General features: G+C 54.0%; 4 protein-coding genes across 4 annotated transcripts; 3 read left to right on the top strand and 1 right to left on the bottom strand.

Moving 5' to 3' along the window:
• Positions 1-704: 704 nt before the first annotated feature.
• Positions 705-4,060, bottom strand: ATEG_00579 (isoleucine--tRNA ligase ILS1; the record flags this gene model as incomplete). The annotated part of the gene is made up of 2 exons (XM_001210665.1): positions 705-3,509; positions 3,629-4,060. The coding sequence occupies 2 exons, from the start codon at positions 4,058-4,060 to the stop codon at positions 705-707; spliced, it is 3,237 nt and encodes a 1,078-aa protein (XP_001210665.1).
• Positions 4,061-8,982: 4,922 nt separating this feature from the next.
• rat1 (5'->3' exoribonculease Dhp1) lies at positions 8,983-12,316 on the top strand (the record flags this gene model as incomplete). Its single annotated transcript, XM_001210666.1, has 5 exons — positions 8,983-9,289; positions 9,358-9,635; positions 9,692-9,817; positions 9,883-11,645; positions 11,722-12,316. 5 exons carry the CDS (start codon positions 8,983-8,985, stop codon positions 12,314-12,316), a joined length of 3,069 nt encoding a protein of 1,022 aa, XP_001210666.1.
• Positions 12,317-13,283: 967 nt separating this feature from the next.
• ATEG_00581 (pentafunctional protein ARO1) lies at positions 13,284-18,084 on the top strand (the record flags this gene model as incomplete). Its single annotated transcript, XM_001210667.1, has 2 exons — positions 13,284-17,957; positions 18,013-18,084. The coding sequence occupies 2 exons, from the start codon at positions 13,284-13,286 to the stop codon at positions 18,082-18,084; spliced, it is 4,746 nt and encodes a 1,581-aa protein (XP_001210667.1).
• A 4,721-nt stretch (positions 18,085-22,805) lies between these two features.
• ATEG_00582 (stress-regulated transcription factor RPN4) lies at positions 22,806-25,031 on the top strand (the record flags this gene model as incomplete). The annotated part of the gene is made up of 1 exon (XM_001210668.1): positions 22,806-25,031. The coding sequence occupies one exon, from the start codon at positions 22,806-22,808 to the stop codon at positions 25,029-25,031; it is 2,226 nt and encodes a 741-aa protein (XP_001210668.1).
• Positions 25,032-25,314: the final 283 nt, after the last annotated feature.

A 25,314-nucleotide genomic window follows, 5' to 3' on the forward strand; every position in this document is an offset into this window, starting at 1 on the left:
ATTATTGTCTGTTATGTTTGGGTCGCGCTGGCCCCGAAACGGAATGGCGCCGGTGACGGTCAGCTGATCTGGTATTATATAAGCAGTCGAGGAGAGAGCCTCATCTCCGACAAGCCAATTCGAATTGCATCATCACAGGAAGAACTCACCAAGACAAAATGCCAGCAACGCGGACACGACCCGTCGAAAAGTTTGCAAAGGCCACCGCCAAGTGCTCTGCGGAGGTATGGCCATGCCGAGTCCAACCACCAGTGGGAATGCAGGCTGACCCCTTCCATAGGCTGCGGCGTACGGCAAATGCATTGTTGCCGACTACAATGCAGTGCACAAAGATATGTGCGCAAAGGAATTCATGCGGCTGAAAGACTGCTTTTTGGTATGAGAATGCACGTGCACTTCTGAACCGAATGATCTGACCGAGTATCGTGTATGCAGGCGGCATCGAAGAAAGTGTAAAGGCTACTTCCCCAGTACCTATTGTCTGGAGGTTGGAGGGTATTGCATATCTAGGCGTTTCCACTGGCTCTGATCTTTATGGTTACATGATTATAATGAATCGACATATAAAATAAAGAGTGTTCTGTAGATTTTATGACGAACAGCTAGCGCTACGTCTACTTTATCAACAATGAGGTCTTTATACCGTTGTTCTCGTGTCTTCAGACATAACCATCGTCAAAGAAAAGCCAAAAAGAAAATCAAATCTAAAGCTTCAGCAAACGCAACAGGAAAGTCGCCTTCTGCACTTCCTGTTCCTCCTGCATGATGAGGCCTTCCTGCTCGCCGCTAGGGGTCTTCCCATCAGCCACCTCATACCGTTCAACCGGCCGGCGCACCGCCTTCTCAATGAGTTTGGATTGCGTCTCGAAAGCTTCACTGATACCGATGTTGTCTGGGTCAGAAAGGACAACATACTCCATCTTCACGTCATCAGTGGGCACCAGGCCAGCCTTCTTACGAAGACGCTGCAGGCGGTTGACGATCTCACGACCCAGTCCTTGCTGGGCCAGTTCCGGATGGATGCTCGCATCCAAGATAGTCAGGACATCGGCATCAGTGTTGGGCTCCAAGTCCTTCGATGACTCGTCCTCCTTCAGACCCCGCTTCACTACGAGGTCGCCTTCGACGAGCTCGATACCATCAACAAGCATCTTCTTGTCGGCCACGAACTTCTTCACATCCTCGCTGGTCAGGGAAGGCAGGGCCTTCTTAACCTTCTGCGCATCCTTCTTAAGCTTCTTGCCCAGAGTGGGCCAGTCAGCAGAAACGCTGTACTGGACATTGTACTTCTCCTCATCCGTGGACAGGACAAGCTCCTGGATGTTGATCTCCTCGAGGATGTAGCCCTCCAGCGACTTCACGTCGTCCAGGTATTGCTGGTCTTTGTGGATGACAACGAGAGTCTTCAGAGGAGTCTTCAATCCAAGCGAACGACGTTCACGAGAGATACGAGCCATCTCAATGACCTTCTGCATCCGGGCCACTCTTCGCTCAACAACCTCGTCAAAAAGCTCCTCCCGCACCTCAGGGAAGGGAAGGAAATGAACGCTGCGGCTGTCTTCCGAACGCAACGACTCAGGAATATGGGGGAGAAGGCGGAGGTAGATGGTGTCGGTAATGAAGGGCGTGAAGGGGGCAAGGCCACGAACCAGGGTAAAGAGAACTTCGAAGAGGGTGTTGAGGGCATGCTGGGTGTCATCGACGCCGTTCTCGCCCTTCAGACGCTTGCGGTTGAATCTGATATACCAGTTGGTAGTGTTATCGATCAACTCAAGCAGCCTGGGCACGACGGTGTACAGGCGGTAACCTGCCATCTCCTCGTTGACGAACTTAAGCAGACTCTGGCAGCTAGCCAAGATCCAGCGATCCATGACGTTGGTGTTGGTAGCTTCCGCCTTGGGGTCGAACACATAGTCGATGCCATTGTTCTTCTTGAAGAGAGCTGCCTGGCCCTCAAAGAACTTGTAGCTGTTCCAGAGAGGGAGGAGCACCTTGGCAACGATCTCCTTGACGCCCGATTCCTTGAATCTGAGTGGCTCCGCGCGGACAACAGGGGAGTTGATCAAGTAGAGACGGAGAGCGTCGGAACCATACTTCTGCATGATCAAAGCAGGGTCAGGATAGTTCTTCAGTCTCTTAGACATCTTCTTTCCATCCTCGGCGAGAACAATTCCGTTCACGACACAGTTCTTGAAGGGCAAACGGCCGAACAGGTGAGTACCCAGGACAGTCAAAGTGTAGAACCAACCGCGGGTCTGGTCCAATCCCTCGGCGATGAAGTCACCTGGGAAGCCCTTTTCGAACTGCTCCTTGTTCTCGAACGGATAGTGCTGAGAAGCGTAGGGCATACTACCAGACTCAAACCAGCAGTCGAAAACTTCGCTCACGCGACGGAGGACGCCGTTGCCTTGTTTGCTGGGGATGGTGATCTTATCGACCTTGTCACGGTGGAGATCAGTGATCTCTCCCTCATAGCCGCTGAGTTGTTTGAGTTCCTCGACACTGCCAACAGCCACAATTTCCTTGAAGTCGTCACTGGCCCACAACGGAAGAGGAGTACCCCAGAAACGGTTTCGGGAGATGTTCCAGTCGCGAGCGTTCTGGATCCAGCTGGCAAACCGTCTGTCTTTGACAAATGAAGGCACCCAGTGCGACTCTTCAATGCCCTCGAGCATCTTGGGGATGATAGGTCCAATCTTGACGAACCAAGCTGGGACAGCACGGTAGATCAGAGGAGTGTCGGAACGCCAGCAGAAGGGATAGCTGTGAGTAATCTGGCTGTCGACAATCAGACGGCCAGTGCCCTTGAGATGCTTGATAATCGCTTTATCCGCAGCCTTAACATGCTGGCCTACGAAGTCCGAAACTTCGGCGGTATAGCAACCCGTGTCATCAACGGGGTTAGGCGGTGGGCGTGTTTCAGAGATAACGCCTCCTTCGAGCCCAACCTTGTAATCGTCCTCACCAAAAGCAGGTGCCTGATGGACAATACCGGTACCGTCTTCAGCCGTGACATACTCGGCGTTCAGCACACGGTAGCCATAGTCCTTGAACTCCTCGTAAAAGTACTTGAAAAGAGGCTCGTACTTCCAGTCTTTCATGGCAGATCCTTTGAGTCTATCGACAATCTTGAACTTGGCCTTCTTGGGGTCCTTGTAAAGGGTGCGAAGAAGGGACTCGAGGATGATGTAGTGTTTGCCGGAGGCTTCGTCGAGAATCTTGATGTACTCGAAGTTGGGGTTGACCGCAAGTGCAGTGTTCATAGGCAGGGTCCAAGGAGTGGTGGTCCATGCCAGCAAACACGTCTCGGGATCATTCACCAGAGGGAATGTGACGACAACGGCAGGATCCTGAACGTCCTTGTAGTTTTGTTGGGCTTCAAAGTTACTCAGGGGAGTGTTGAGAGCGGTCGAATAAGGCATCACGCGGTAACCTCTGTAGACAAGGCCTTTGTCAAACAGCTGCTTGAAGACCCACCAGACCGACTCCATGAAAGATGGGTTCATAGTCTGTGTAGAAAGGCGCGTTAGTAGAAGTCCTCTATAGTGCACACCTGCTATACCACACACTCCAGGACGGAGGTGCGGGCAAAGACACAGCGAAGAAATCGAACTCAAGATGAACAGACCTTATAGTCATTGTCGAAATCGATCCAGCGACCAAGACGCTCAATAGTTTCACGCCATTCGGAAGCGAATCTCATGACAATGGCACGGCACTCTTCGTTATACTTCTCAATTCCCAATTTCTCCACGGCCTCCAGACCCGACATGCCCAACTTCTTGTCGATCTCGTACTCAATGGGCACACCGTGCGTGTCCCAGCCGAAACGTCTCTCGACATAGTGGCCCTTCATAGACCAATACCGAGGAATGATATCCTTGATAGTCGAGGCCAACAAGTGACCGTAATGGGGGAGACCGGTAGCGAAAGGCGGACCGTCGAAGAAGGTGTATGGTTCACGGCCTTTGGAGAGCTCAACTTGCCTCTTGAAGGCGTCGATTTCCCTCCATCTCTGGAGGATAACCTCCTCCTCGGCAGGGAAATCAATGGACGACATGACGGGCGTGCGGTGCAGTCGAGAGTCGTTGCGATTGAGGCTCGGAGGGGTGGCCGCGGGGTCAATTTAAAAAAAGATGCGGCCGAAGTGAGTCACCCCAGACCCGAGTTTGTGCCAAGCCTTGCAGCCTGAGGCATCGCAGCGTTACTAGTTCTACTACTGTACATGAGCCAACTAGAATCTCCATTGAGTGAGATGGGTATAGATCCCAGGCTGAAACCACTATATACCTATCTATCTAGGGCGCGCCATATTGCGTTAGTCCTCATCCTCCTCCTCGTCATCATCGTCGTCATCGTCATCATCTTCAGCCTCGGATACTTCCTGTCCAAGGTCCTTGAGGCGTTTCTACAAAATAATTGATTAGCCTCTTTTCATCAGCAATTTTGAGGGTGCATTTACCTTGTCCTCGTTTCTCTTGGCCTCCAAGTCTCCAAATACAATGAGGAGATCCTCGAGTTCGGATTGAGCTGCCTTGCGAGCCTCTTCCTTCTCCTTGGCTTCGGATTTGGCCTTCTCCAGCTCTTTTCGCAACTCTTCAAGAGCCTGAAGGTTGGATTGGGCTGCTTTATCAGCCTCTTGCTTCTCCTTGGCTTTCGATTTTGCCTTCTCCAACTCTTGTCGTGTTTCTTCAAGGGCCTTTTGGGTATCCTCCCTCTCCTTAGCTCCAGACCGAGCCTTCTCCAGTTCCTGTCGGGTTTCTTCGAGTGCCTTGCGAGTCTCCTCCTTCTCCTTGGCTGCAGACCTGGCTTTCTCCAGTTCTTTTCGCATCTCCTCAAGGGCCTTGCTCGACTTCTCCGTATCGTCTTTGGTCGTATTTGCTTTGCTCTCTGCTTCTTGGACTTTCTTCTCCAGCGCAGAGCATTTTGTAGAGTACTCTTCGCGCACAGCTTCAATATCTTGTACAGATTTCTCCTGAATCGAGGTGACTTCTTTTTGAAGACTCTCGTTTTCGGACTTCAGCTCTGCAAGCTCCGCCTCATGTTTCGCTTTGCCAGCATCGACTTCGGACTGGAGCTTCTGGACCGTCTCATTGAGACTGGAAACTTCGGTGGTACGCTTTCCTTCCACACTGTTTATCTCGGACTGTAATTTCTGGACGTTCTTGTTGAGGTCCGAAACCTCTGCAGCGTGACGTTCTTTGCTCGCGTTCAGCTCGGATTGGAGTTCCTGGATGGTACCCTGCAAGTCCAAGATCTCGGCCACGTGCTGTTGCTTGGCTTTATCTGCATCTGCTTTCAGCGTCTGGATCGTGGCATTCAAACTCGCAACTTCGCTTGTATTCTGATCCTTGATGCGAGCAATTTCTGACTCAAGCGATCGAATCTTCTTCTGGAAGTCAGCTACTTCGGCCTCATGGTGCTCCCTCACTTTTTGGCTCTTTCGTTCATAGTCGGATGAAGTTTCTTTCAGCTGTCTGTCAATGGCGCGAAGCTGTTCGCCATGCTGCTTGAGGAGCTCGTTTCTCGCAAATTGGTGCTGTTCTTCCAAAGCAGACAGCTCCTGCTCATGGCTCCTCTGGAGCGCCTCGTAGGCCTGTTGGACCTTAGAAGCCTCCATGGTAGTCGATTCTTTTGTCTTTCTGTGCTCAAGTTGTTCATGTTCAAACTTGTTTTGCAAGATCAGAATATCGGACTCCATTTTTTGAAGTAACTGCAATTTCTCCTCCAGATCAGCCTTGAGTGAATCAACCAGTTCACGCGAAACGCCTCGCTCAACACCATTCGTGATGACCGAAATTTCCAACCCGGGCTCGCGATCAATCGCACGGATCAAGCGGCCAAAGTTGTCCTTCAGGAAATCAACGAACATCCGGTCAAAGAAGATATCGGGAAGCCCTCCTTCATACTGTCCTCCCACCGTTTGAGGAAGTACTTCGAAATCTCGAACAGGGGGGGCCTCTCGGAGCCGGGTGATTTTGTCTATGTACTGTTCGCGGCCCAATTGCTCTATCAGCAGTTTGTGGAGTGTCTTGCGAGGAATCGGTGAGTCCTTGGAGGAGAACTCATAGACAATTCCCAGTAGGACTGTGCTAAGCCCGGACAGGAGTACATTGGAGACATTCCGGTGCTTGATCTCCTGCAATAGACTCTGAATGCTACTTCCTTCCTGGAGGAAATCATTCACGGCATCGGGTTCTTCGAACAGCCAGCCGCATAGCAGCATCAGGTATCCCAAGGAGATGCGTTCGTCATCGCCCCGCTGCATGCCAGTGATCAGGTTGCCTACGATCGTTTGGATGCAGGTGATGACTTCTTCGCCATTCTCCGCGTCCCCCTCTGTCACACCCATGGCAATTGACTTGGCTTCCGCATTCTCGAAAAGAAGGTGAAACAAGAGAACGGAAGCCATCCATGTTTGATACGGGTCGGCATTTCCTCGAGACTCCGGAGGAGTAAGCAAGACGGTAAGGATGTTTGGAATCTGATCCTGCCCACTGATGTGCCCATCGATGGCTCGTCGTAAAACATGAATGCGTATACCGGAATGATTCGTAAAGAACGCCTTGACACACTCGCAAGCAGCCAGACGTGCATCTAGGAATTGGATGGGGGCAGGCTCTAGGGAGAGTTTGAGCAGCGCCTCGATGACATTGATTCTTTGGACGCCATTTGCAGCTCCTTCCGCAGGCTGAGAGCCCCAAACAACCTCAACGTCTCCGAACTGCTCCTGTAGAGGTTGATTGCCGCGAATCAAGTCGGCGCACGTCGCAAGCGCCTAGGCCCGTTAGTCCCAAAGCATGGTGAAGCGAGACGGGGCTTCACAAACCTTAGACGTGACATTCACGCTGAACTTCTGTCCAAAGGCCACGCTGAGAGCCTGCACCATGATACCATTGTTCCAAAAAGCCAATTGGTTAGCGGCGGTGTTTACCGCACCCCTGACCAAAAATAACTGAACGATAACCAGTAAACCCCAGATGTTTTTATCCCGAGCGGCTAAAGTCCACTGCGGTGTGGGTTCTTCCGATTCTTGCTCCTGATTAGCGTCGGCAAGCAGCTTTGTGAGGTTCTTTACGCATCCCGTTTCCCGGAAGTACGACTGGTTGGAGATATTCAACCGCAGAAGGTTGGCGAGTAGGGATAGGCAATCTTCGACGACTTCAGAGCCATGCGACAAAGCACCCTCCGCCTCGATGAGAGCAAATATGAGTTCGAACGCGTTCTCGAAGGCGACAAGTTTCTGAAATTCTTCGGAGGCCGGCGTGAGGGCAATCAGGAGCAGCAGTGCCTCTAGAGAACACGAACCGTCAGTACAAGATCATGGGAGTTTCTAGGGCGACTGATGGAAAGCGAACCATTTCTCACTGGCTCCCTGACATCCCCGAGAGCAGTGACTAGCCTGGGAATTCCCAATGGCGCTGTTAAGATACACTCCTGTGTCCTCTCGGGGCGTGCGCTTGAGATTTGGAACATCAATTGTAAGGAGTAGAGGCGAGAATAGAAGTCGCGGGTATCGAGGAGGTCGAGAAGGGCGGTAATATTATCTTGTCGCTTTCACTCCGTTAGAAACATGACAATGGATGGCGCGGAGGACATCTGTACCTGGGTGAACTCATCCGAGAGCCAGAGTGCGATTTCATCCGACGCTTCAGGCTACACAACAAGTCAGTATACACCGACGTCTTCAGTTCTCCGGAAGATCCCTCACACTGGTCTCATCGGGAGAAAATAGCATCAACAGGGTCTCCAGGACCACTTTGAGTGTGTCCACATCTTCTCGGTCATCGCGCAGGCTGTTGATCAGGGGCCGCAGCGCACCCGATGCGACGGATGCAGGATAGGTCTTTGCAAAACTTCTCAGGCCTTGGATTGCCGCGCGTCGGTCCTCGAGTAATGTAGCACTTTGGAGTCTATTGGTAAGGGTGTTGATTGTATCCGTGGCCGTTTGTTTGGCCGGCGCCTGCGATTCGAGGATTCGGAACATCGCAAATGGTGGCTCGTAATCTCATGGTCACCGCCAGCCGAGGGCGTAGCAATTGATTAGCATCGAACAGGTTGAGACCGAGCTCCAACCGTGGTGGGTGGGGACAGGCGTGTTGTACAGCGGGTTAAGCGGCTGAGCTGTTCTCTTCGGAGCTGCGATGATGCTGCCCAGATAGGCAATTAATGGACCTGGTTTTCTGCCGTTCAAGCAGCGCGGGCGCATTTCCTCTTGCGGATGTCGCCGCTTTAGGTGATCAGGTGACTGCCCTTGTAGAACTATTTGCCGCTCTGAAAATGGTTGTTTGGGTGATACAATGGTGTTTGCTATTTGTTCTTGTTATGGTATTCGCGTAGATATTCTATATTAACTTATTTACTCCTTGTTGGTACTTACTAACTGCTGAATGTGGTTTGGGGTGGAACGATAGGCAGGGTTTGCCCGATATATATATAGCTTGAAATGCGTATCATCTACTACTACCTGCTTGCTACTTTAGAGGTCCTGCGATGTGCCTAGAATTAGCTTATGACTATAGACCCGACAACTGACTGACCATCTAATCCTTCTTTGAATAAAAGACAAAGAATCGCGAGTTCAAGGACAGTTCATTGTACAGGCCAAGCAGCAAGCCAAAAACCCCGGAACCGCGATAAGAGAAGCCCCGAACAGCCGAAATTCATTGGGTCATCCATTCCGCGCGCCGCATCGCAGAGACTTACAAGTCTTATTCCCATCGCCCTTTCACCTCTCACCGAGGGCATCTCTTGTTTGTTTTTTCCCTTTTAATCTTAAATCCTGTATCTGCGCAAGCGCTTTGTGCAGTAGATCTTGCTGTACGGGGAGGAAGATTTCAACCGTTGCGACCTCCGAAAGCTCTTCCGAGACCAGGTTGCGCCCGCCGCTCATGAAGCGCAACAGTTAACTGGATTAATTCTCATTTCTGAATCCCCCATCCCCTACCACCTCCTTCCTCGCGACCAGTCGCACCCGTCGCCATGGGTGTTCCAGCTCTGTTCCGATGGCTCTCCAACAAATACCCGAAGATCATCTCGTCGGTGATCGAGGAGCGCCCCTACGAAGTCAACGGCGAAGAAGTTCCCGTGGATACAACGCGCCCCAACCCCAACGGAGAGGAGATGGATAATCTGTACCTGGACATGAATGGTATTGTCCATCCGTGTACCCATCCCGAGGGAAAGCCTCCGCCAGTCAACGAGCAGGAAATGATGCTGGAGATCTTCAAATATACCGACCGCGTGGTGAATATGGTGCGCCCGAGGAAGCTCCTGATGATCGCTGTTGGTGCGTATAATTTGCAACGTATTGACTATTCGGGAGACTGTTTGGCTAATTGATAATGTTTCTACCAGACGGTGTCGCACCACGTGCAAAGATGAACCAGCAGCGCGCCCGTCGTTTCCGCTCTGCGCAGGAGGCGAAGGAAGCCGACGAGAAGAAGGAGGAGTTTCGTAAACTCCAAGCGAAGCAGAATGGCAACAAGGCGGACCAGGATCTCCAGGAAGAGGTGATCCAAAAGACGTGGGATAGCAACGTTATCACGCCAGGAACACCATTCATGGACATTCTCGCTGCGTCTTTGCGTTACTGGATTGCCTACAAGCTCAATACCGACCCAGCTTGGGAGAAGGTAAGCTCGTTCTCGCTTTCCCCGTCCTTCTGATTATGGTGCTGACTTGAGACTAGCTGAAAATCATCATCTCCGATGCGACCGTCCCTGGAGAAGGAGAACACAAGATTATGGAATTTGTTCGTTCTCAGCGGGCAGATCCCGAGCATGACCCCAATACCCGTCACGTTATTTATGGATTGGTATGTTGATTGAATGAGTATTGACTCCTCATATCAGAGAAGGCTGACGAATTGAACGATTTTAGGACGCTGACCTGATCATGTTGGGTCTTGCGACACATGAGCCCTATTTCCGGGTTTTGCGAGAAGACGTCTTCTTCCAAGAGTCCAAGGCCCGCACCTGTCATCTCTGTGGCCAAGTCGGACACAAGGCCGAAGAATGTAGAGGTCGGGCGAAGGAGAAGAGTGGAGAATTCGATGAGAAGCAGAATGGGACGTCGCTGAAGCCATTCATCTGGCTGAATGTCTCTATTCTCCGCGAGTATCTGGCCGTCGAGCTGCACGTGCCAAACCAGCCCTTCCCCTTCGACCTCGAGCGGGCGTTGGATGATTGGGTCTTCATGTGCTTCTTCGTGGGGAATGACTTCCTTCCGCACTTGCCATCATTAGACATTCGTGAGAATGGTATTGATACTCTGATAGCTATCTGGCGCGATAACATTCCTGTCATGGGCGGCTACTTGACCAAGGACGGCCACGTGGATTTCAAAAAGGCCCAGCTTATTTTGCAGGGTCTTGCCAAGCAAGAAGACGCAATCTTCCGCCGTCGTAGACAAGTTGAAGAGAGGAAAGCCGCAAACGAGAAGAGGCGCAAGCAGGAGGCGCAAGATCGAGAGGAACGCTCCAAACGGCAGAGACGTGGCTCGCCATCTTATGATGCGTATGAGCCTCCCGCCAACAACCGATCGCGTGGCGGTGGAAGCGGTGGTCCGGCGCCACCCAGTGGACTCGAGCTGATTACCCCTGCCCGGGGTGAACTGTCGCGCCAGACGAGAGAGCTCACCCAGAGCATGGTTGTCAACCGAGGAGCGGTCTACCGAGCAAACATGGCCAACAAGAGTGCCGCCGCTGTTCTGAAAAGCAAGCTGATGAAAGGCTCCCAGGAGGATACCTCCGAGGACGTGGAAGAGCCCTCTACGGATGAGCCGGCCGAGCAGACGTCTCCATCCGTCCTCGGTAAACGAAAGGCCGATGAACCCAATGGTGGAGAGGAAACTCCCGGTAGCGAGACGCCTAAGCCGAACAAAGATGACGAGATGCCGCCCGACACAGTTCGCCTGTGGGAAGAAGGCTACGCGGACCGCTATTACGAGCAGAAATTTGGCGTTGACCCCGAGGACAAGGAATTCCGGCACAAGGTTGCGCGGGCCTACGCGGAGGGTCTTGCCTGGGTGCTGCTGTATTATTTTCAGGGGTGTCCGTCATGGACTTGGTACTATCCTTACCATTATGCGCCCTTTGCGGCCGACTTTGTGGACATTGCCGACATGATCCCGTCCTTTGAGAAAGGAACGCCGTTCAAGCCGTTCGAGCAGTTGATGGGCGTTCTTCCGGCGTCGTCCAACCATGCCATTCCGGAGGTCTTCCACGACCTCATGAAGGATCCCGACAGCGAGATCATCGATTTTTACCCCGAAGATTTTGCCGTGGACCTGAACGGGAAGAAATTCGCCTGGCAAGGAGTTGTTCTGCTCCCATTTATAGACGAGAAACGACTTCTGAACGCCATGGAGAAGAAGTATCCGTTACTCTCGGACGAGGAGAGACTCCGTAACTGTGTGGGACGGGATGTGTTATTGATCTCCGACAGACACCCGCTCTACCAGGACCTGGTGGGCAATTTCTATTCCAAGAAGCAAGGTGCTCCCAAGTACAAGCTGAACATGCGCGTGAGTGAAGGATTGGCGGGTAAGGTTGAAAAGGACGAGTCCTACATCCCCCACAGCTCGCTGGTGTCGTCGCTGGAAGAATACGGCATGCCCACTTTGGAGGAAGATCGGTCTTTGACGTGAGTATTACCATCCACTCCATTCCCTTCTCCGATTTTCCTCCTTTTTTTCTGAACATTCGCTCATGCTTTCTAGGGTCAATTACGAGATCCCCAAATCGTCCCATATCCACAAGTCGATGTTGCTCCGGGGAGTCAAATTCCCTCCCCCTGCCCTGGACCAAGGCGACATCCAAGCCGTGAAGTCGAAGGCGAATCACTCGGGCCGCTCCTTTGGAGGAGCCCCATTCCGAAACAATGGGAACCGCGGTGGACGAATCAACTATGCTCCCGACCGACCGAACCCCTTTGCGGCGCATCTCGATCCGAACTTTGTGCCTGGAGCTAATGCCGCTGCTGGGGCCCCTCCCATGATGCCGGCTGGCTGGGCTCCTCCGGCATCAGGCTCCACAGGGTACTCCCGAGGACCACCGCCTCCTCCACGTGGTGGAAGCCGAGGAGGAGGAGGATATCCTCCTCGCGGAGGCTATGGCGGTGGTGGAGACTACTATGGACGGAGTCAGGGATCTTATTATGGCGGTGGTGGTAACCCCGGCAATCAATATGGATATCGGCCAAACCCACCCGGACGAGGAGGACAAGACTATCGCGGTGGAGGGTATCAGCGAGGAGGATATTCCAACCGGGACCACTATTCCTCGAGGAACTCGGGTGGATATGGTCGGTACTAAGACCATCACCGAGAAAAAGTGGATTCAATTTGTCCGGCTGGGACATGTCGATCTTGGATCTAGTCATGCAGTCGGGATGATGGAGACTATTTTGAGTTTTTCATCTTTTTATTTTTCTTTTTTTTTTATGTGTATACATAGCTGTTCTATGGGTCTTGCCCCTTTTCCCATCCACTGGGAGACAGCAGTCACATACATACTACTATGTCCCGGGGAGGAGGATTGGGCTGTGGATGGCGTTTGGAAAGATCATCATGAAAAGAGACATGCATTCTAGCCAGTGAAATTGGAGTCGACCTTGTTTGTCTGCAGTCTTTCATTATTCGTTCCGTAGTAGATGAAGTAGAAGAAATCGTGTACTCGTATATCTACTGCAGTGAATACTATACGTACGGAGTACTTATGATAGTTCGTGTCCAACACCCGCCGATCGCTTGCCGAGCGCCGCGACATCGGAACCCAAATGAGTCAATCGGGCCATCGACGGGCGGTGTGGAGCATGAATTGAACATCTCTCGCGCGCTCGCTCGCTCTCCAATTTGATTTCTTCTCGCTTTGTCTCTTGGATGGGTTCCACCTTGCCAATCCTCTCTTGATTCAATCCCTCGCAGGTGATTGCTCACCCTCATTCCTTTTCCGGGCGGAGCTGAAGACCTTACCTCCCCCCGCTTGCTAAATTTCTCCCGCGTCCCTGTCGCTTCAGTTTATTTTCCCCTTCCTGTCCCACCAGACAGCCTTGATCTTTCTACCCTTCACCATCGTGTGCAATTGGTTCGGTGGACGAACCCTGAGGGTGTGAACAAGATCAGAATCGCGTTCTGGTCAACAGCATGCTCTAAACGTACGTATGACTCAGTTCCCCCGCCGTCCGAGCCTCGTGCATCACAGGTGGCACACCGGGTTTTAACCAGGAATATTGAAAATAGAGGGAATAAGAGAACATCAAATCACAAACACATCATCTACGATGCCCGAACCTACGAAAATTAGCATCTTGGGGAAGGAGAGCATCGTCGCCGATTTCGGTCTCTGGCGCAATTATGTCGCCAAAGACCTGATCAGTGGCTGCCCCTCCACCACCTACGTCCTCATCACCGATACCAACATCGGCTCCATTTACACCCCCAGCTTCCAAAAGACCTTCGAAGAAGCCGCCGCTGCCATCTCCCCGTCCCCGCGTCTATTGGTCTACCATGCGCCCCCCGGAGAGGTGTCCAAGTCCCGCCAGACCAAAGCCGACATTGAAGATTGGATGTTGAGTCAGAGTCCCCCATGTGGTAGGGATACGGTGGTCATTGCTCTGGGTGGAGGCGTCATCGGTGACCTGACCGGCTTCATCGCCGCTACTTACATGCGTGGTGTCCGTTATGTCCAGGTTCCGACTACTCTCCTGGCCATGGTCGACTCCTCCATCGGAGGAAAGACTGCCATCGATACCCCGCTTGGTAAGAACCTGATCGGCGCCATCTGGCAACCCACGCGCATCTACATCGACCTCGAGTTCCTGGAGACTCTCCCCGTGCGGGAGTTTATCAACGGAATGGCCGAGGTGATCAAGACCGCCGCCATCTCCAGTGAGGAAGAGTTCACCGCATTGGAGGAAAACGCCGAGACGATTCTGTCCGCCGTGCGCCGTGAAGTCAAGCCCGGTCAGCACCGATTCGCCGGTCTCGAAGACATTCTCAAGGCTCGCATTCTCGCGTCCGCGCGTCACAAGGCCTATGTCGTCTCCGAGGACGAGCGAGAGGGTGGCCTTCGGAATCTCCTAAACTGGGGTCACTCCATTGGCCACGCGATTGAGGCCATTCTCACCCCCCAGATCCTACACGGTGAGTGCGTTGCCATTGGTATGGTGAAGGAAGCCGAGTTGGCGCGCCACCTGGGTATCCTGAAGAATGTCGCCGTAGCTCGCATTGTCAAGTGCATCGCCGCCTACGGTCTGCCTACCTCCCTGAAGGATTCCCGCATTCGCAAGCTCACCGCCGGCAAACATTGCTCTGTCGACCAGCTGCTTTTCAACATGGCCCTGGACAAGAAGAACGACGGCCCCAAGAAGAAGATTGTGCTCCTCTCGGCCATCGGTCAGCCGTACGAACCCAAGGCTAGCGTTGTGCCCAATGAGGACATCAGCGTGGTTTTGGCCCCCAGTGTTGAGGTACACCCCGGTGTTCCCAAGGAATCCAATGTTGTCTGTGCTCCCCCGGGCTCGAAGAGTATTTCCAACCGTGCTCTGGTTCTGGCTGCGTTGGGCTCTGGCACGTGTCGGATCAAGAACTTGCTGTATTCCGACGATACTGAGGTTATGATGAATGCGTTGGAGAGAATCGGCGCCGCCACCTTCTCCTGGGAAGAGGAGGGTGAAGTGCTTGTCGTGAACGGAAAGGGAGGAGACATTAAAGCCAGCCCTACTCCCCTCTATCTTGGAAACGCGGGCACCGCCTCGCGGTTCCTGACCACGGTCGTCACCCTTGCGACCGCCAGCACTGTCGATCACAGCGTCTTGACCGGCAACAACCGCATGAAGCAACGTCCAATTGGCGACTTGGTTGACGCCTTGACTGCGAACGGCGCCTCGGTCGAATACTTGGAGAAGAAGGGCAGTCTTCCTCTGAAGATCGGTGCCGGTGGTGGATTTGCCGGAGGACGTATCAACCTGGCTGCTAAGGTTTCCTCTCAGTTCGTGTCCTCGCTCCTCATGTGCGCTCCCTACGCCAAGGAGCCTGTCACCCTGAAGCTGGTTGGTGGCAAGCCCATCTCCGAACCGTATATCGAGATGACCACCGCCATGATGCGCTCTTTTGGCATTGAGGTGCAAAAATCGACCACCGAGGAGTTCACCTACCATATCCCGCAGGGTCGTTATGTCAACCCCGCCGAGTACGTGGTGGAGAGCGATGCTAGCTCTGCTACCTATCCTCTTGCCATTGCTGCCGTCTCGGGCACGACCTGCACAATCCCCAACATCGGCTCCAAGTCTCTCCAGGGCGACGCCCGCTTTGCCGTGGATGTCTTGCGGCCCATGGGCTGCACGGTCACTCAGACTGAGACCTCGACCACAGTTACTGGACCGGCCGATGGCATCCTGCGGCCGCTCCCTAACGTGGACATGGAGCCCATGACTGACGCTTTTCTGGGAGCCTCCGTGCTTGCCGCCATTGCTCGCGGGGAGGGCTCTAACCACACCACCCGGATCTACGGTATCGCGAACCAGCGAGTGAAGGAATGCAACCGGATCAAGGCCATGAAGGACGAGCTCGCTAAGTTCGGAGTGGTCTGTCGCGAACACGACGACGGTCTCGAGATCGACGGCATCGACCGCTCCACCCTGAGACAGCCCGCGGGTGGCGTTTTCTGCTACGATGACCACCGTGTGGCGTTCAGTTTCAGCGTTCTTTCCCTCGTGACTCCCCAGCCCACCTTGATCCTGGAAAAGGAGTGTGTCGGTAAGACGTGGCCTGGTTGGTGGGACACCCTCAGACAGTTGTTCTCCGTGAAGCTCGAGGGAAGAGAGCTCAAGGAGGAAGAAACTCCCGTACTGACTGGTGCGGAGAAGGCCAGTGCTTCTGTGTTCATCATCGGTATGCGGGGTGCTGGCAAGACGACGAGCGGAAAATGGGTCGCAAAGGCCTTGAACCGTCCGTTCGTTGACCTCGACACTGAGTTGGAAACCAACGAGGGCATGGCAATCCCCGAAATCATCAAGCAACGTGGCTGGCAGGGATTCCGGGATGCCGAACTGAGCCTTCTGCAGCGCACGTTGAAGGAACGCGCGACTGGCTACGTGTTTGCATGTGGCGGCGGTATTGTTGAGATCCCGGAGGCGCGCAAGCTGCTTATCGACTATCACAAGAACAAGGGCAATGTCCTTCTGATCATGCGCGATATTAAGCAAGTGATGGACTTCCTCTCCATTGATCAGACTCGTCCGGCCTATGTGGAAGACATGATGGGCGTGTGGCTACGCAGAAAGCCCTGGTTCAACGAGTGCAGCAACATCCAGTATTACAGCCAACACGCAAGCTCCAGCGGCCTTACTCGGGCGTCTGAGGATTTTGAGCGGTTCTTGAAGGTCGTCACGGGCCAGGTGGACAACCTCAGCCTGATCAAGCAGAAGAAGCATTCCTTCTTCGTGTCCCTTACTCTGCCGGATCTGCGCTCTGCCAGTGACATCCTCGATGAGGTCTGCGTGGGCTCTGACGCCGTCGAGCTCCGCGTCGATCTGTTGAAGGACCCCGCGTCGGATAGCGACATTCCTTCGGTCGACTACGTGGCCGAGCAGATGTCCTTCCTCCGCAGTCGCACGGCCCTTCCCCTCATCTTCACCATCCGCACCAAGAGCCAAGGTGGCCGTTTCCCTGACGATGCTCATGACGCTGCGATGGACCTGTACCGTCTCGCTATGCGTTCTGGCAGCGAGTTCGTGGATCTCGAGATCGCTTTCCCCGACGAGATGCTCCGTGCGGTCACGGAGATGAAGGGTTACTCGAAGATCATCGCATCGCACCATGATCCCAAGGGCGAGCTGTCGTGGTCCAACATGTCTTGGATCAAGTATTACAACCGAGCCCTCGAGTACGGTGACGTGATCAAGCTCGTCGGTGTGGCGAAGAACCTCGACGACAACACCGCCCTTCGGAAGTTCAAGACGTGGGCAGAGGAGGCTCACGATGTGCCGATGATTGCCATCAACATGGGTGACAACGGACAACTGAGCCGCATCCTGAACGGCTTCATGACCCCTGTGTCCCACCCCAGCCTTCCGTTCAAGGCCGCTCCTGGCCAGCTGTCGGCCACTGAAATTCGCAGAGGACTGTCTCTGATGGGTGAGATCAAGAAGAAGCGGTTCGCCATCTTTGGCAACCCTGTGTCAGTTTCCCGTTCCCCGGCCCTCCACAACACCCTCTTCCAGCAGTCGGGACTCCCCCACGAGTACACGCGGCTGGAGACCTCCAACGCCGAAGACGTTAAGGACTTTATCCGCTCCCCTGACTTTGGCGGTGCGTCTGTGACGATTCCGTTGAAGCTGGATATCATGCCTCTGTTGGATGAGATCGCGCGGGAGGCTGAAATCATCGGTGCGGTGAACACCATCGTGCCCGTGAACAACGGTTCTGACAAGACTCGGCTGGTGGGCTACAACACCGACTGGCAGGGCATGATCCTGTCTCTGCGCAACGCCGGTGTGTACGGCGCCAACAAGGACGCCAGCGCGGTGGTGGTTGGTGGCGGCGGCACTGCTCGGGCCGCGATCTTTGCTCTCCATAACATGGGCTACTCTCCGATCTACGTCATCGGACGTTCGGCGAGCAAGCTGCAGAGCATGGTTGAAACCTTCCCGACTGGCTACAACATCCGGGTGGTGGACAGCAGCGAGCAGATTGACACAGTGCCGCAGGTCGCCATTGGCACGATCCCGGCGGACCGGCCGATCGACCCCGGCATGCGGGAGACCCTGTGCCACATGTTTGAGCGGGCTCAGGAGCTCGACGCCGACATCGTCAAGACCGGCGAGAAGGCGCCGCGTGTGCTCCTGGAGATGGCCTACAAGCCCGCCGTGACGGCTCTGATGCAGTTGGCGTCGGATGCCGGCTGGCTCACTATTCCGGGGCTGGAGGTCCTGGTGGGGCAGGGCTGGTATCAGGTGAGTTGTCTCTTCCCGTATAGAGAGGGTTCACTTTATGCTGACATGATTCTAGTTTAAACACTGGACGGGAATTTCCCCGCTCTACAAGGACGCGCGGACGGCGGTGCTTGGAGACTCGGCATGAGCATGATATGATCAAGCGGATGGTTATGTAGTGCAGCTTTAGGATATTCTTTCGATTCGGTTGATGATGATAATCATAAAAGTCTAGAAATTATTTCGGATTACATATGAGCGGTCGTTGGAGCAATATTCATATACAATCTAAAGTAATGAAGTTGTAGGAAGGGACCGAGAATCCAGAATCTGGTGTTGGTGTAGAGACGCGAGCTGCGACCGGACAGTCGCAGTCCACCATTCTACCCTGCACGGCCAATGCCGCACTGAGTATATTCCAAATATTCCCGAATTCCTACAGTATCAATTAACCGGCCGAGGTCTAGACGAAGATCAGTCAGTACTCCGTAAAGTACAAAGTAGAAGGTGGATAGAATTAAGCGAGGTCGACTGGAAGGTCTGGACCGCGACCGGCCGAAAAGGTGCGACGGTCCAGACCGGAGGCGGTGCAGAGGGAAGACGTTGAGTGCTGACGCTGCAAGACATGCATGCGACGATTGTGCAAATTCTCACCCTGTCTTTGATTGTTACTATTTATTATTCTCGTTGAGACGATGGATGGTCAGATGAGCATCAGTCTGTCTAGATGGACGGTTGAGTATGCAACTACTGTCTGCACCTTCAGGTCACGATGCCTCGAGCCGATAACAGGGACTATTTTTATCTCACCCAAGCGATCGATAATGGAACCGGTTATCAGAGACAGTCATTATCGCATGGGTGAGACCTGCCGTATCTATCTACTCCGTATCTACATACTGTACTGTGTCTCACAACGGTCGTGCCCGAGGCTGCACGGACGGACGCTAGACCAGGAGGGAGGAACCACGGTGCCATGTTGCCGACCAGGATGGATTGATCTGCCGGGCCGAAGGATGACCCAGTTGTATACAGCGTATTCTATCCGGACCCCATCGCTATCGGTCTCGTATTCGGGTTGTAGAAATAATAATACTGTAGTTGTCTTGTCGAGGATGTTTCGTTATCTTTCTAGAATGTCCGAGTCTATCTACAGCAGTATCCAAATGTATATATAGTATGTAGTCGGATACGCTCATCCGATTGACCAACGGTCGGAAGTCTGTTCCTGCGCTGACAGCCGATCGAATCCCGAAAGTGAAAAGTATCAGAGAACAACAAACAGGAATGCTAGATTCCTGCCACGACGCAGAATTTTCACCGTTGAGTCATTCCTCCTGGCATCCGTCCGTCTCGTGTTAGGCATCATCCGGACAACCGAGTATGCACTAAAGTAGGTACTCTGTCCGGGGCTGCATGGAAGCCAGGAAGAAGCCATGGAAGCCCGTCCTCCGTAAGCGATGGGAAAATTTTTCTCTAGCTGCATGCCGCTGCACAGGCTAAGGAAGTTAGTTTGCACGTAGAGGCCATAATTAGAAGGTTTCCAGAATCTCCATGGAAGAAAATTCTGCGCCCGCGGAGACGCCGATTGGTTACGCTGGTGGGGCCCTCGGCAAGCGGTGGTATCGTTGTTACCGGGCTGGTATTCTCCCGGCCGTCCTGCAGCCTTGCTTCCCCCGCGAACACGTCGTTGTGGCTGTGCGCCGACTTTCTGCATTGCGCTTCCTCCCCCTCTGATTGATCAGCCTGCGCTCAACTCGAGGGAAAAATTTTTCCTTCTCTGCATTAGCGTCTTCCTGTTCCACGACGCCCTCCCGTGCGAATGGTTAAAGTGCTGACCGGTCGGGTTGATCCCTGCTAGGGTGATAGTTCGGATACCACAGCTCCGTCCGGGTTCAAAGTATTGATGGACAACGTCCTATTCGGGTAAGCCTTACGAAGGGCCGTCGAGCAGACTGACGCCCGCGGAGTCGTGTTGGACTGCCCAGCCCGAGTCATCGCGTCACCAAGAAGTAGACAGATATCAGACTATTGCGGCTTCGCCCACAGCTCCCTGATCTGGCAGGCGTCCTCCGATGGGTCGGGTGCAAGATTCCACGTGCGAATGAAGTCAGATTAACCCTCAACCAGGCCGTCGGTACAAGCCTGCTTGCCTCCCCCCTCCTTTGCACGGAGTAGGGCCCATCCCTCGTAGGGCAGTCTAGACGCTCGGACTGGAGATGCCAGATTCCACACCCACTCATCCACCCACCCACTACGGAGTACACAGCCCAATCACCCAATCCGACAGCTCGTAGAGTTTGCTTACTTGTCCTTTGATGACCTCGACCGATGTCGCAGGACGTATGTATGTATCTGGTGGAACGTCGCCCTGTAAGCCGCTTACCGGGTCCCAACCCCTGGTCTCCGTTAAGTCCATGTCTTTCGGACGAGGGGAGGACCAGCTGTTCTAGATAGGAGATTGGCCGATCGATCATCTCATTCCTGGCTGGTGCGCTGGGGTAGACGGTCGTTGCCACCGGTTTCAGCTGTCGTCTGTCCAGTGCGCGGTGGGGATGGGTCGTCCGGGCCTTCCCCATTGTCCATGACAGGTTGTCGACAGGCTGTCGAGAGGGCGGGTGGAATAACCCGATAGCGTAGTTGGTCGCATATACTACGGTGATTGGCGCACAGCACACGCCCATCGACCGGGTGTCTTACCAGTTGCGGGCGTTGGCGGACCAGGCTGCCACGAGCTGAGGAGTTTAATTTCACCTGGCCTTTGCTGCGGTGTCGACAGGTCGAATTCACATGTGAAAGGTAAGTCTATCTGTCTACTGCACTGTACCTAGTATCTACGAGGCATACTATGCGAACGAGATAGGATTGGAGATAGGATTGGTCACGGGACCTCCCAACACATTGTCGAGGTAATGGAAGCCGACGTGGTCTCACCTGATGCAGGTCAGGTGGTCTCTGTCGCGCTATCGTTGCGCGGTCGATGAGGCTCAGCATGAGTGGTGATGCTGTCCACCTCCAAGCGAGGTGTAGAACCATGGGGAGACCCGGGGATATTGCCTGTCATGTTGGGCGTGGCCTGAGATGCCCGGTCAGCTGACCAACTCCCATGTATGACTGGTGCGCTGCACTGCTGCGCAAGGTCGTGCTCCAGCCGGCACGCGAGACGGGCTTAGGTTACATGCATGGCCTGGTCGAGATCGAGTAGCGAGCGTAGGAGCCTGCTTCGCCAGCATATGGGGGTTGGTGCCGGCCGAAAGCCCGAAAGGGTTCGGATGAGTGGTGCCGTCGGTGAGCATCCTCGGTACGGTACGACCAACACCCCGGTCCATACGTTGGTTGGCACGCTAGACCGGGGAGGGGCTTGGCAGTAGCTCTCGACTCCGAGACTTTCCCGCAGAAGCACCTAACGTCTGCAGTAGGAATGGGGGCTATCGCGATCTGCACGTATCTGCACACTACAAGGGATAGCAACGTGGAACAGACGACGATGATGCGTTGTGGCTGGGCCCCGGACAACTCCGTTGATACCTCAAGCACCGATGACAAATCCGACATAACTAGCATACTCCGTGCTCCGTATAACTAGTATCAGCCACAGACGATGTGGCTTTGGCAGGGCTAGTGGACCCCGATTGATCGACATAAGGGCTGCGTTTGCAGACCACGATCCACCTGTGATCACCAATCATGGAACATGTCATCTGTAAGGGTTAGTGGGTTTCGTTATTTTTTTTTAGGCTTTTTGTTTCTGACTTCTGAGACCAGCCTCGGTATCGCGGCCCAACAAAGACACGAGAGTGATCGGATCTCCATCCCCAGGGGTGGATTTGTGGCGCAGCATTATTTTCAGGTGTCTGATTGGCTGCCTTAAGAGGCAGCCCAAACAGTACCCTATAGTAGTCATGATCTTCTTTTACCTAGGTAGCTTAGATACTCAATAGTAACGAATAGTACATCTAGCTCATTCTGGGGCATTCTGGTTGTGGATTGAGTCAGAGTATGACAGCAATAGAATGTCATGACAAATAATCAAGGCTATTAATCAGGATTCGGATGTCGGACTTAACAGGAATGCCAAAGAAGCCACACGAAGATGATCGGAGGGTGCCGATTGTGGCTGATCTTGATCAGGTAATAATTAGGAATACTCTGACCCCGGATCCTGTGGGCGATCGGTGTAAGATTGGCTGGTATCGGTATTGTCACCCGGCCGTAAGGACCACTGCATGGTCGGCCATACCGCCAGTGCAGGAAGGATTAATTATTATTATTATTATTTTGATAATTATTATTTTATTTTTGGTCAACGTGAGGTCATTCCCGTCCCAATCGGTTAAAAAGATCAACCTCCCCTCCCTTTGCACTCGTTTCTCTTCCTCCATCAAGTCAATCAGTCAGTCATCATCGTGATATTCGCCATCATATTTATCTTTTTCGGTCTTCCTATCACTCTGACCTCCTACATTGCATTATCAATCACCCTTGACTCATCCGTCTGTCATCTTGCCGGCTCCACTGCCGTATAGTCACCCGCCCTTCTATAGTACGTTGGTTCGACCCAAACCTTCCGCCACTTTTATACTTCCCCCCGACTTCCTTTACACTCTGTTCACTTTGTCTCCCTCGTCACCACTGGAAATCTTCCCCCTTCCCAACTAACCGGTCATTCCCATCCCTTAGAGCCACTACCCACGGGTCTCCCTCGCTCATCCTCTGGACGATTCCAGTCTCTTCCATCGTCCTGATTCGTTCTATCGCCTCGACGCACCAGACGATTACTTGGAACGACCCCGACGCCTGTCTTCCCGGGGGCCTTGGTGCCATCCTATTATAAATTCTCCCGCCTCCCTCGGTGGCAAACTCCCAACTATGTTCATGTCTCCCTCGTCACGCAAAGACCTCGTCACCTCCACTCCTTTCGTCAACTACCAAGATCCCGTTTGCATCCAAGGCGATCAGTTTCTTCCAGACTTTTCGCCGCTGGTCTATCTCGACCAACAACAGCAACAACCGCGATTGCAGTCGCCGTTCCAGTATCATCCGGACCTGCACTTCGTCTCTCCGCCGTCTTCCGCGCCCTCTTCGCCTACCTCATCCCCCTCCTCCTACTCCTCCTACTCCCAGCCTCCCGTGACAACGGCGCTTGCCACGGACTACTCCTCGGCCGTCTTTGACGGCACCACCTCTTTCGAAGCTCCTTCCATGACTCCCGCGTCCTCCTACAACCCTTCGATACACATCTCCCATCCAACCTCTCCGCCATCGTCGCAACCCTACATCCAACAGCAGTATCCCCAGCAGTACATCTTCAACAACTCTCCCATGTTGGCGCAACAACGGGTCGCAAACAACCACGGTTGGGACGCCAACCTCCAGCTCCTGAGCCCCGCGCGCATTCAGCAGAACAACGTCTCGCAATACAGCCCAGAGTTCCAGCAGCCGCAGCAACAGCAGAAAGCCTCTCCGAGTCGCTCCTCGAGCAAATCCGCCCCGGCAGGAAGCTCCTACCAGCGTTCCAACGGTGCGGGCTTCTCGCGGCCACTGCCTACTCCCGAGCACACGCCTGTCCAGCACTCCTTCATGGGAACTCAATACCACGGCTTTGATGATGCTAGCCAAGCTGATGCTGATCTCGCCATCCGCCGAGCTGTGATGGAACAGAAGCAGCAACAGCAACAGCAGCAGCCTCACCACCAACACCAATCCAGCGAACACTCGCTGGCGCCTTCGGTATCCAGCGTGAGCCACAACTCTCCCGTGACTCCGCATGCGAGCTTCGAGGAGCTCGACGATACCTCCAAGGCGATCGTCAATGGTGAGCAGCGAATTTCTGACATAGACAAATGGATGGATGATTACTTACAATTCGATCCGCCAGAATACAATAATCAAACCGGCAACACCAACACCAATATGTCCGTGGGCGTTCCCAGGCTCAACCGCACCATCTCCGATGTCTATCAAGACGAACTCTACAATCCCGCCATGATGTCCGCTTCGCAGGTGCCGAAGCCCCCGACCAACCAGCAGCAGCAGCAGAACATGATGCCCTTCCGTAATGTCTTTGCGGACCGGCTTCAGGCTGCTAACCAGGGTCACCTGTCGGCCCGGTCGCAATCTCCAGCGGTGGCGATGAGCCGTGATCGCTCGCCCTTCCGCCAGGGTTCCCCTCTAGCCGGCGAATTCGACACGGCTACGCTGCAGAACCCCCCTATGACCACGAGTGTCCCCGGGCAGCAAGCGGGTATGGGCCAAGCCGCCTCGGGTGAGCCCAAGACCATGTCTCCCAAGGACGCTCTGCTGGACTTCAACGAAGGGGAAGATGCGACGATGCCCATGTTCTCCTCGAACCAGGCCGACTTCAACCTGGGCGATGCCATGGGTCTCCGACGGGAAAGCTCATCGTCCTTCCAGCCGTCTCAGAACTTTACGTCGATGGACTCATTCCCAGCTCAGTACGCTCCGCAGGGAGTGCCCCAGCAATACCATTTTGCCCAGCCACAACAGGGCCGTCAGCACCCGTCCGCGCAGCAGAACAACCTTCTGCACCAGACTCCGGACTTTCCCGCGTCGCTTCCGAACTTTGAGTCTACGGGTAGTGATATTCTCCCCTCTACGGAGCTCCCCTCCCAACCGATGAACATGCCGATCCAGCCGGTGCACGAAGAGATTATGCGTCCGGAGAATACTTCCTCTGACAGTGGCACCTACACCTGCACCTATCACGGCTGCACCCTTCGGTTTGAAACTCCCGCCAAGCTGCAGAAGCACAAGCGTGAGGCACACCGTCAAACCACCCCTGGCGGCCACCTGGTGGGGCGTGACAGTGCGTCGCGCAATTCTCAGGCTGGTCCCCACAAGTGTGAGCGGATCAATCCCTCGACAGGCAAGCCGTGCAATTCGATCTTCTCTCGCCCCTACGACCTGACGCGGCACGAGGACACGATCCACAATGCTCGCAAGCAGAAGGTTCGCTGCCATCTGTGCACAGAGGAGAAGACGTTCTCGCGCAACGATGCGCTCACCCGACACATGCGGGTGGTGCACCCGGAGGTCGATTGGCCTGGCAAGCAGCGGCGCCGGGGTCGGGAGTGAATCCGCTCGAAGGATGGTTGCGCAACATACCTCCCTACCCATTGACTCCTTTCGCAAAGGTGACAGCCTCCAGCCCTCGCGCGACGGCGCTGGGTGATTCGAGGGGGAGCGTCCCACCAATGCGACAGGCCCCATGGCTCCAGATGAGGAGCGGCAGCCTCCGACGTCATCGTGCCTCCTTATCGGGTAAGGACGCGCTAACGGTCCCCGATCGCCGGTCGAACCTGCCAGATCGGGATGCGGGTCGCACACCCCAAAGCAATCTCGATGACATCATCAGGAT

This window comes from Aspergillus terreus, genomic scaffold, assembly GCF_000149615.1.
Source record: "Aspergillus terreus NIH2624 scaffold_1 genomic scaffold, whole genome shotgun sequence".
In the NCBI taxonomy this organism is placed as follows: Eukaryota; Fungi; Ascomycota; class Eurotiomycetes; order Eurotiales; family Aspergillaceae; genus Aspergillus; species Aspergillus terreus.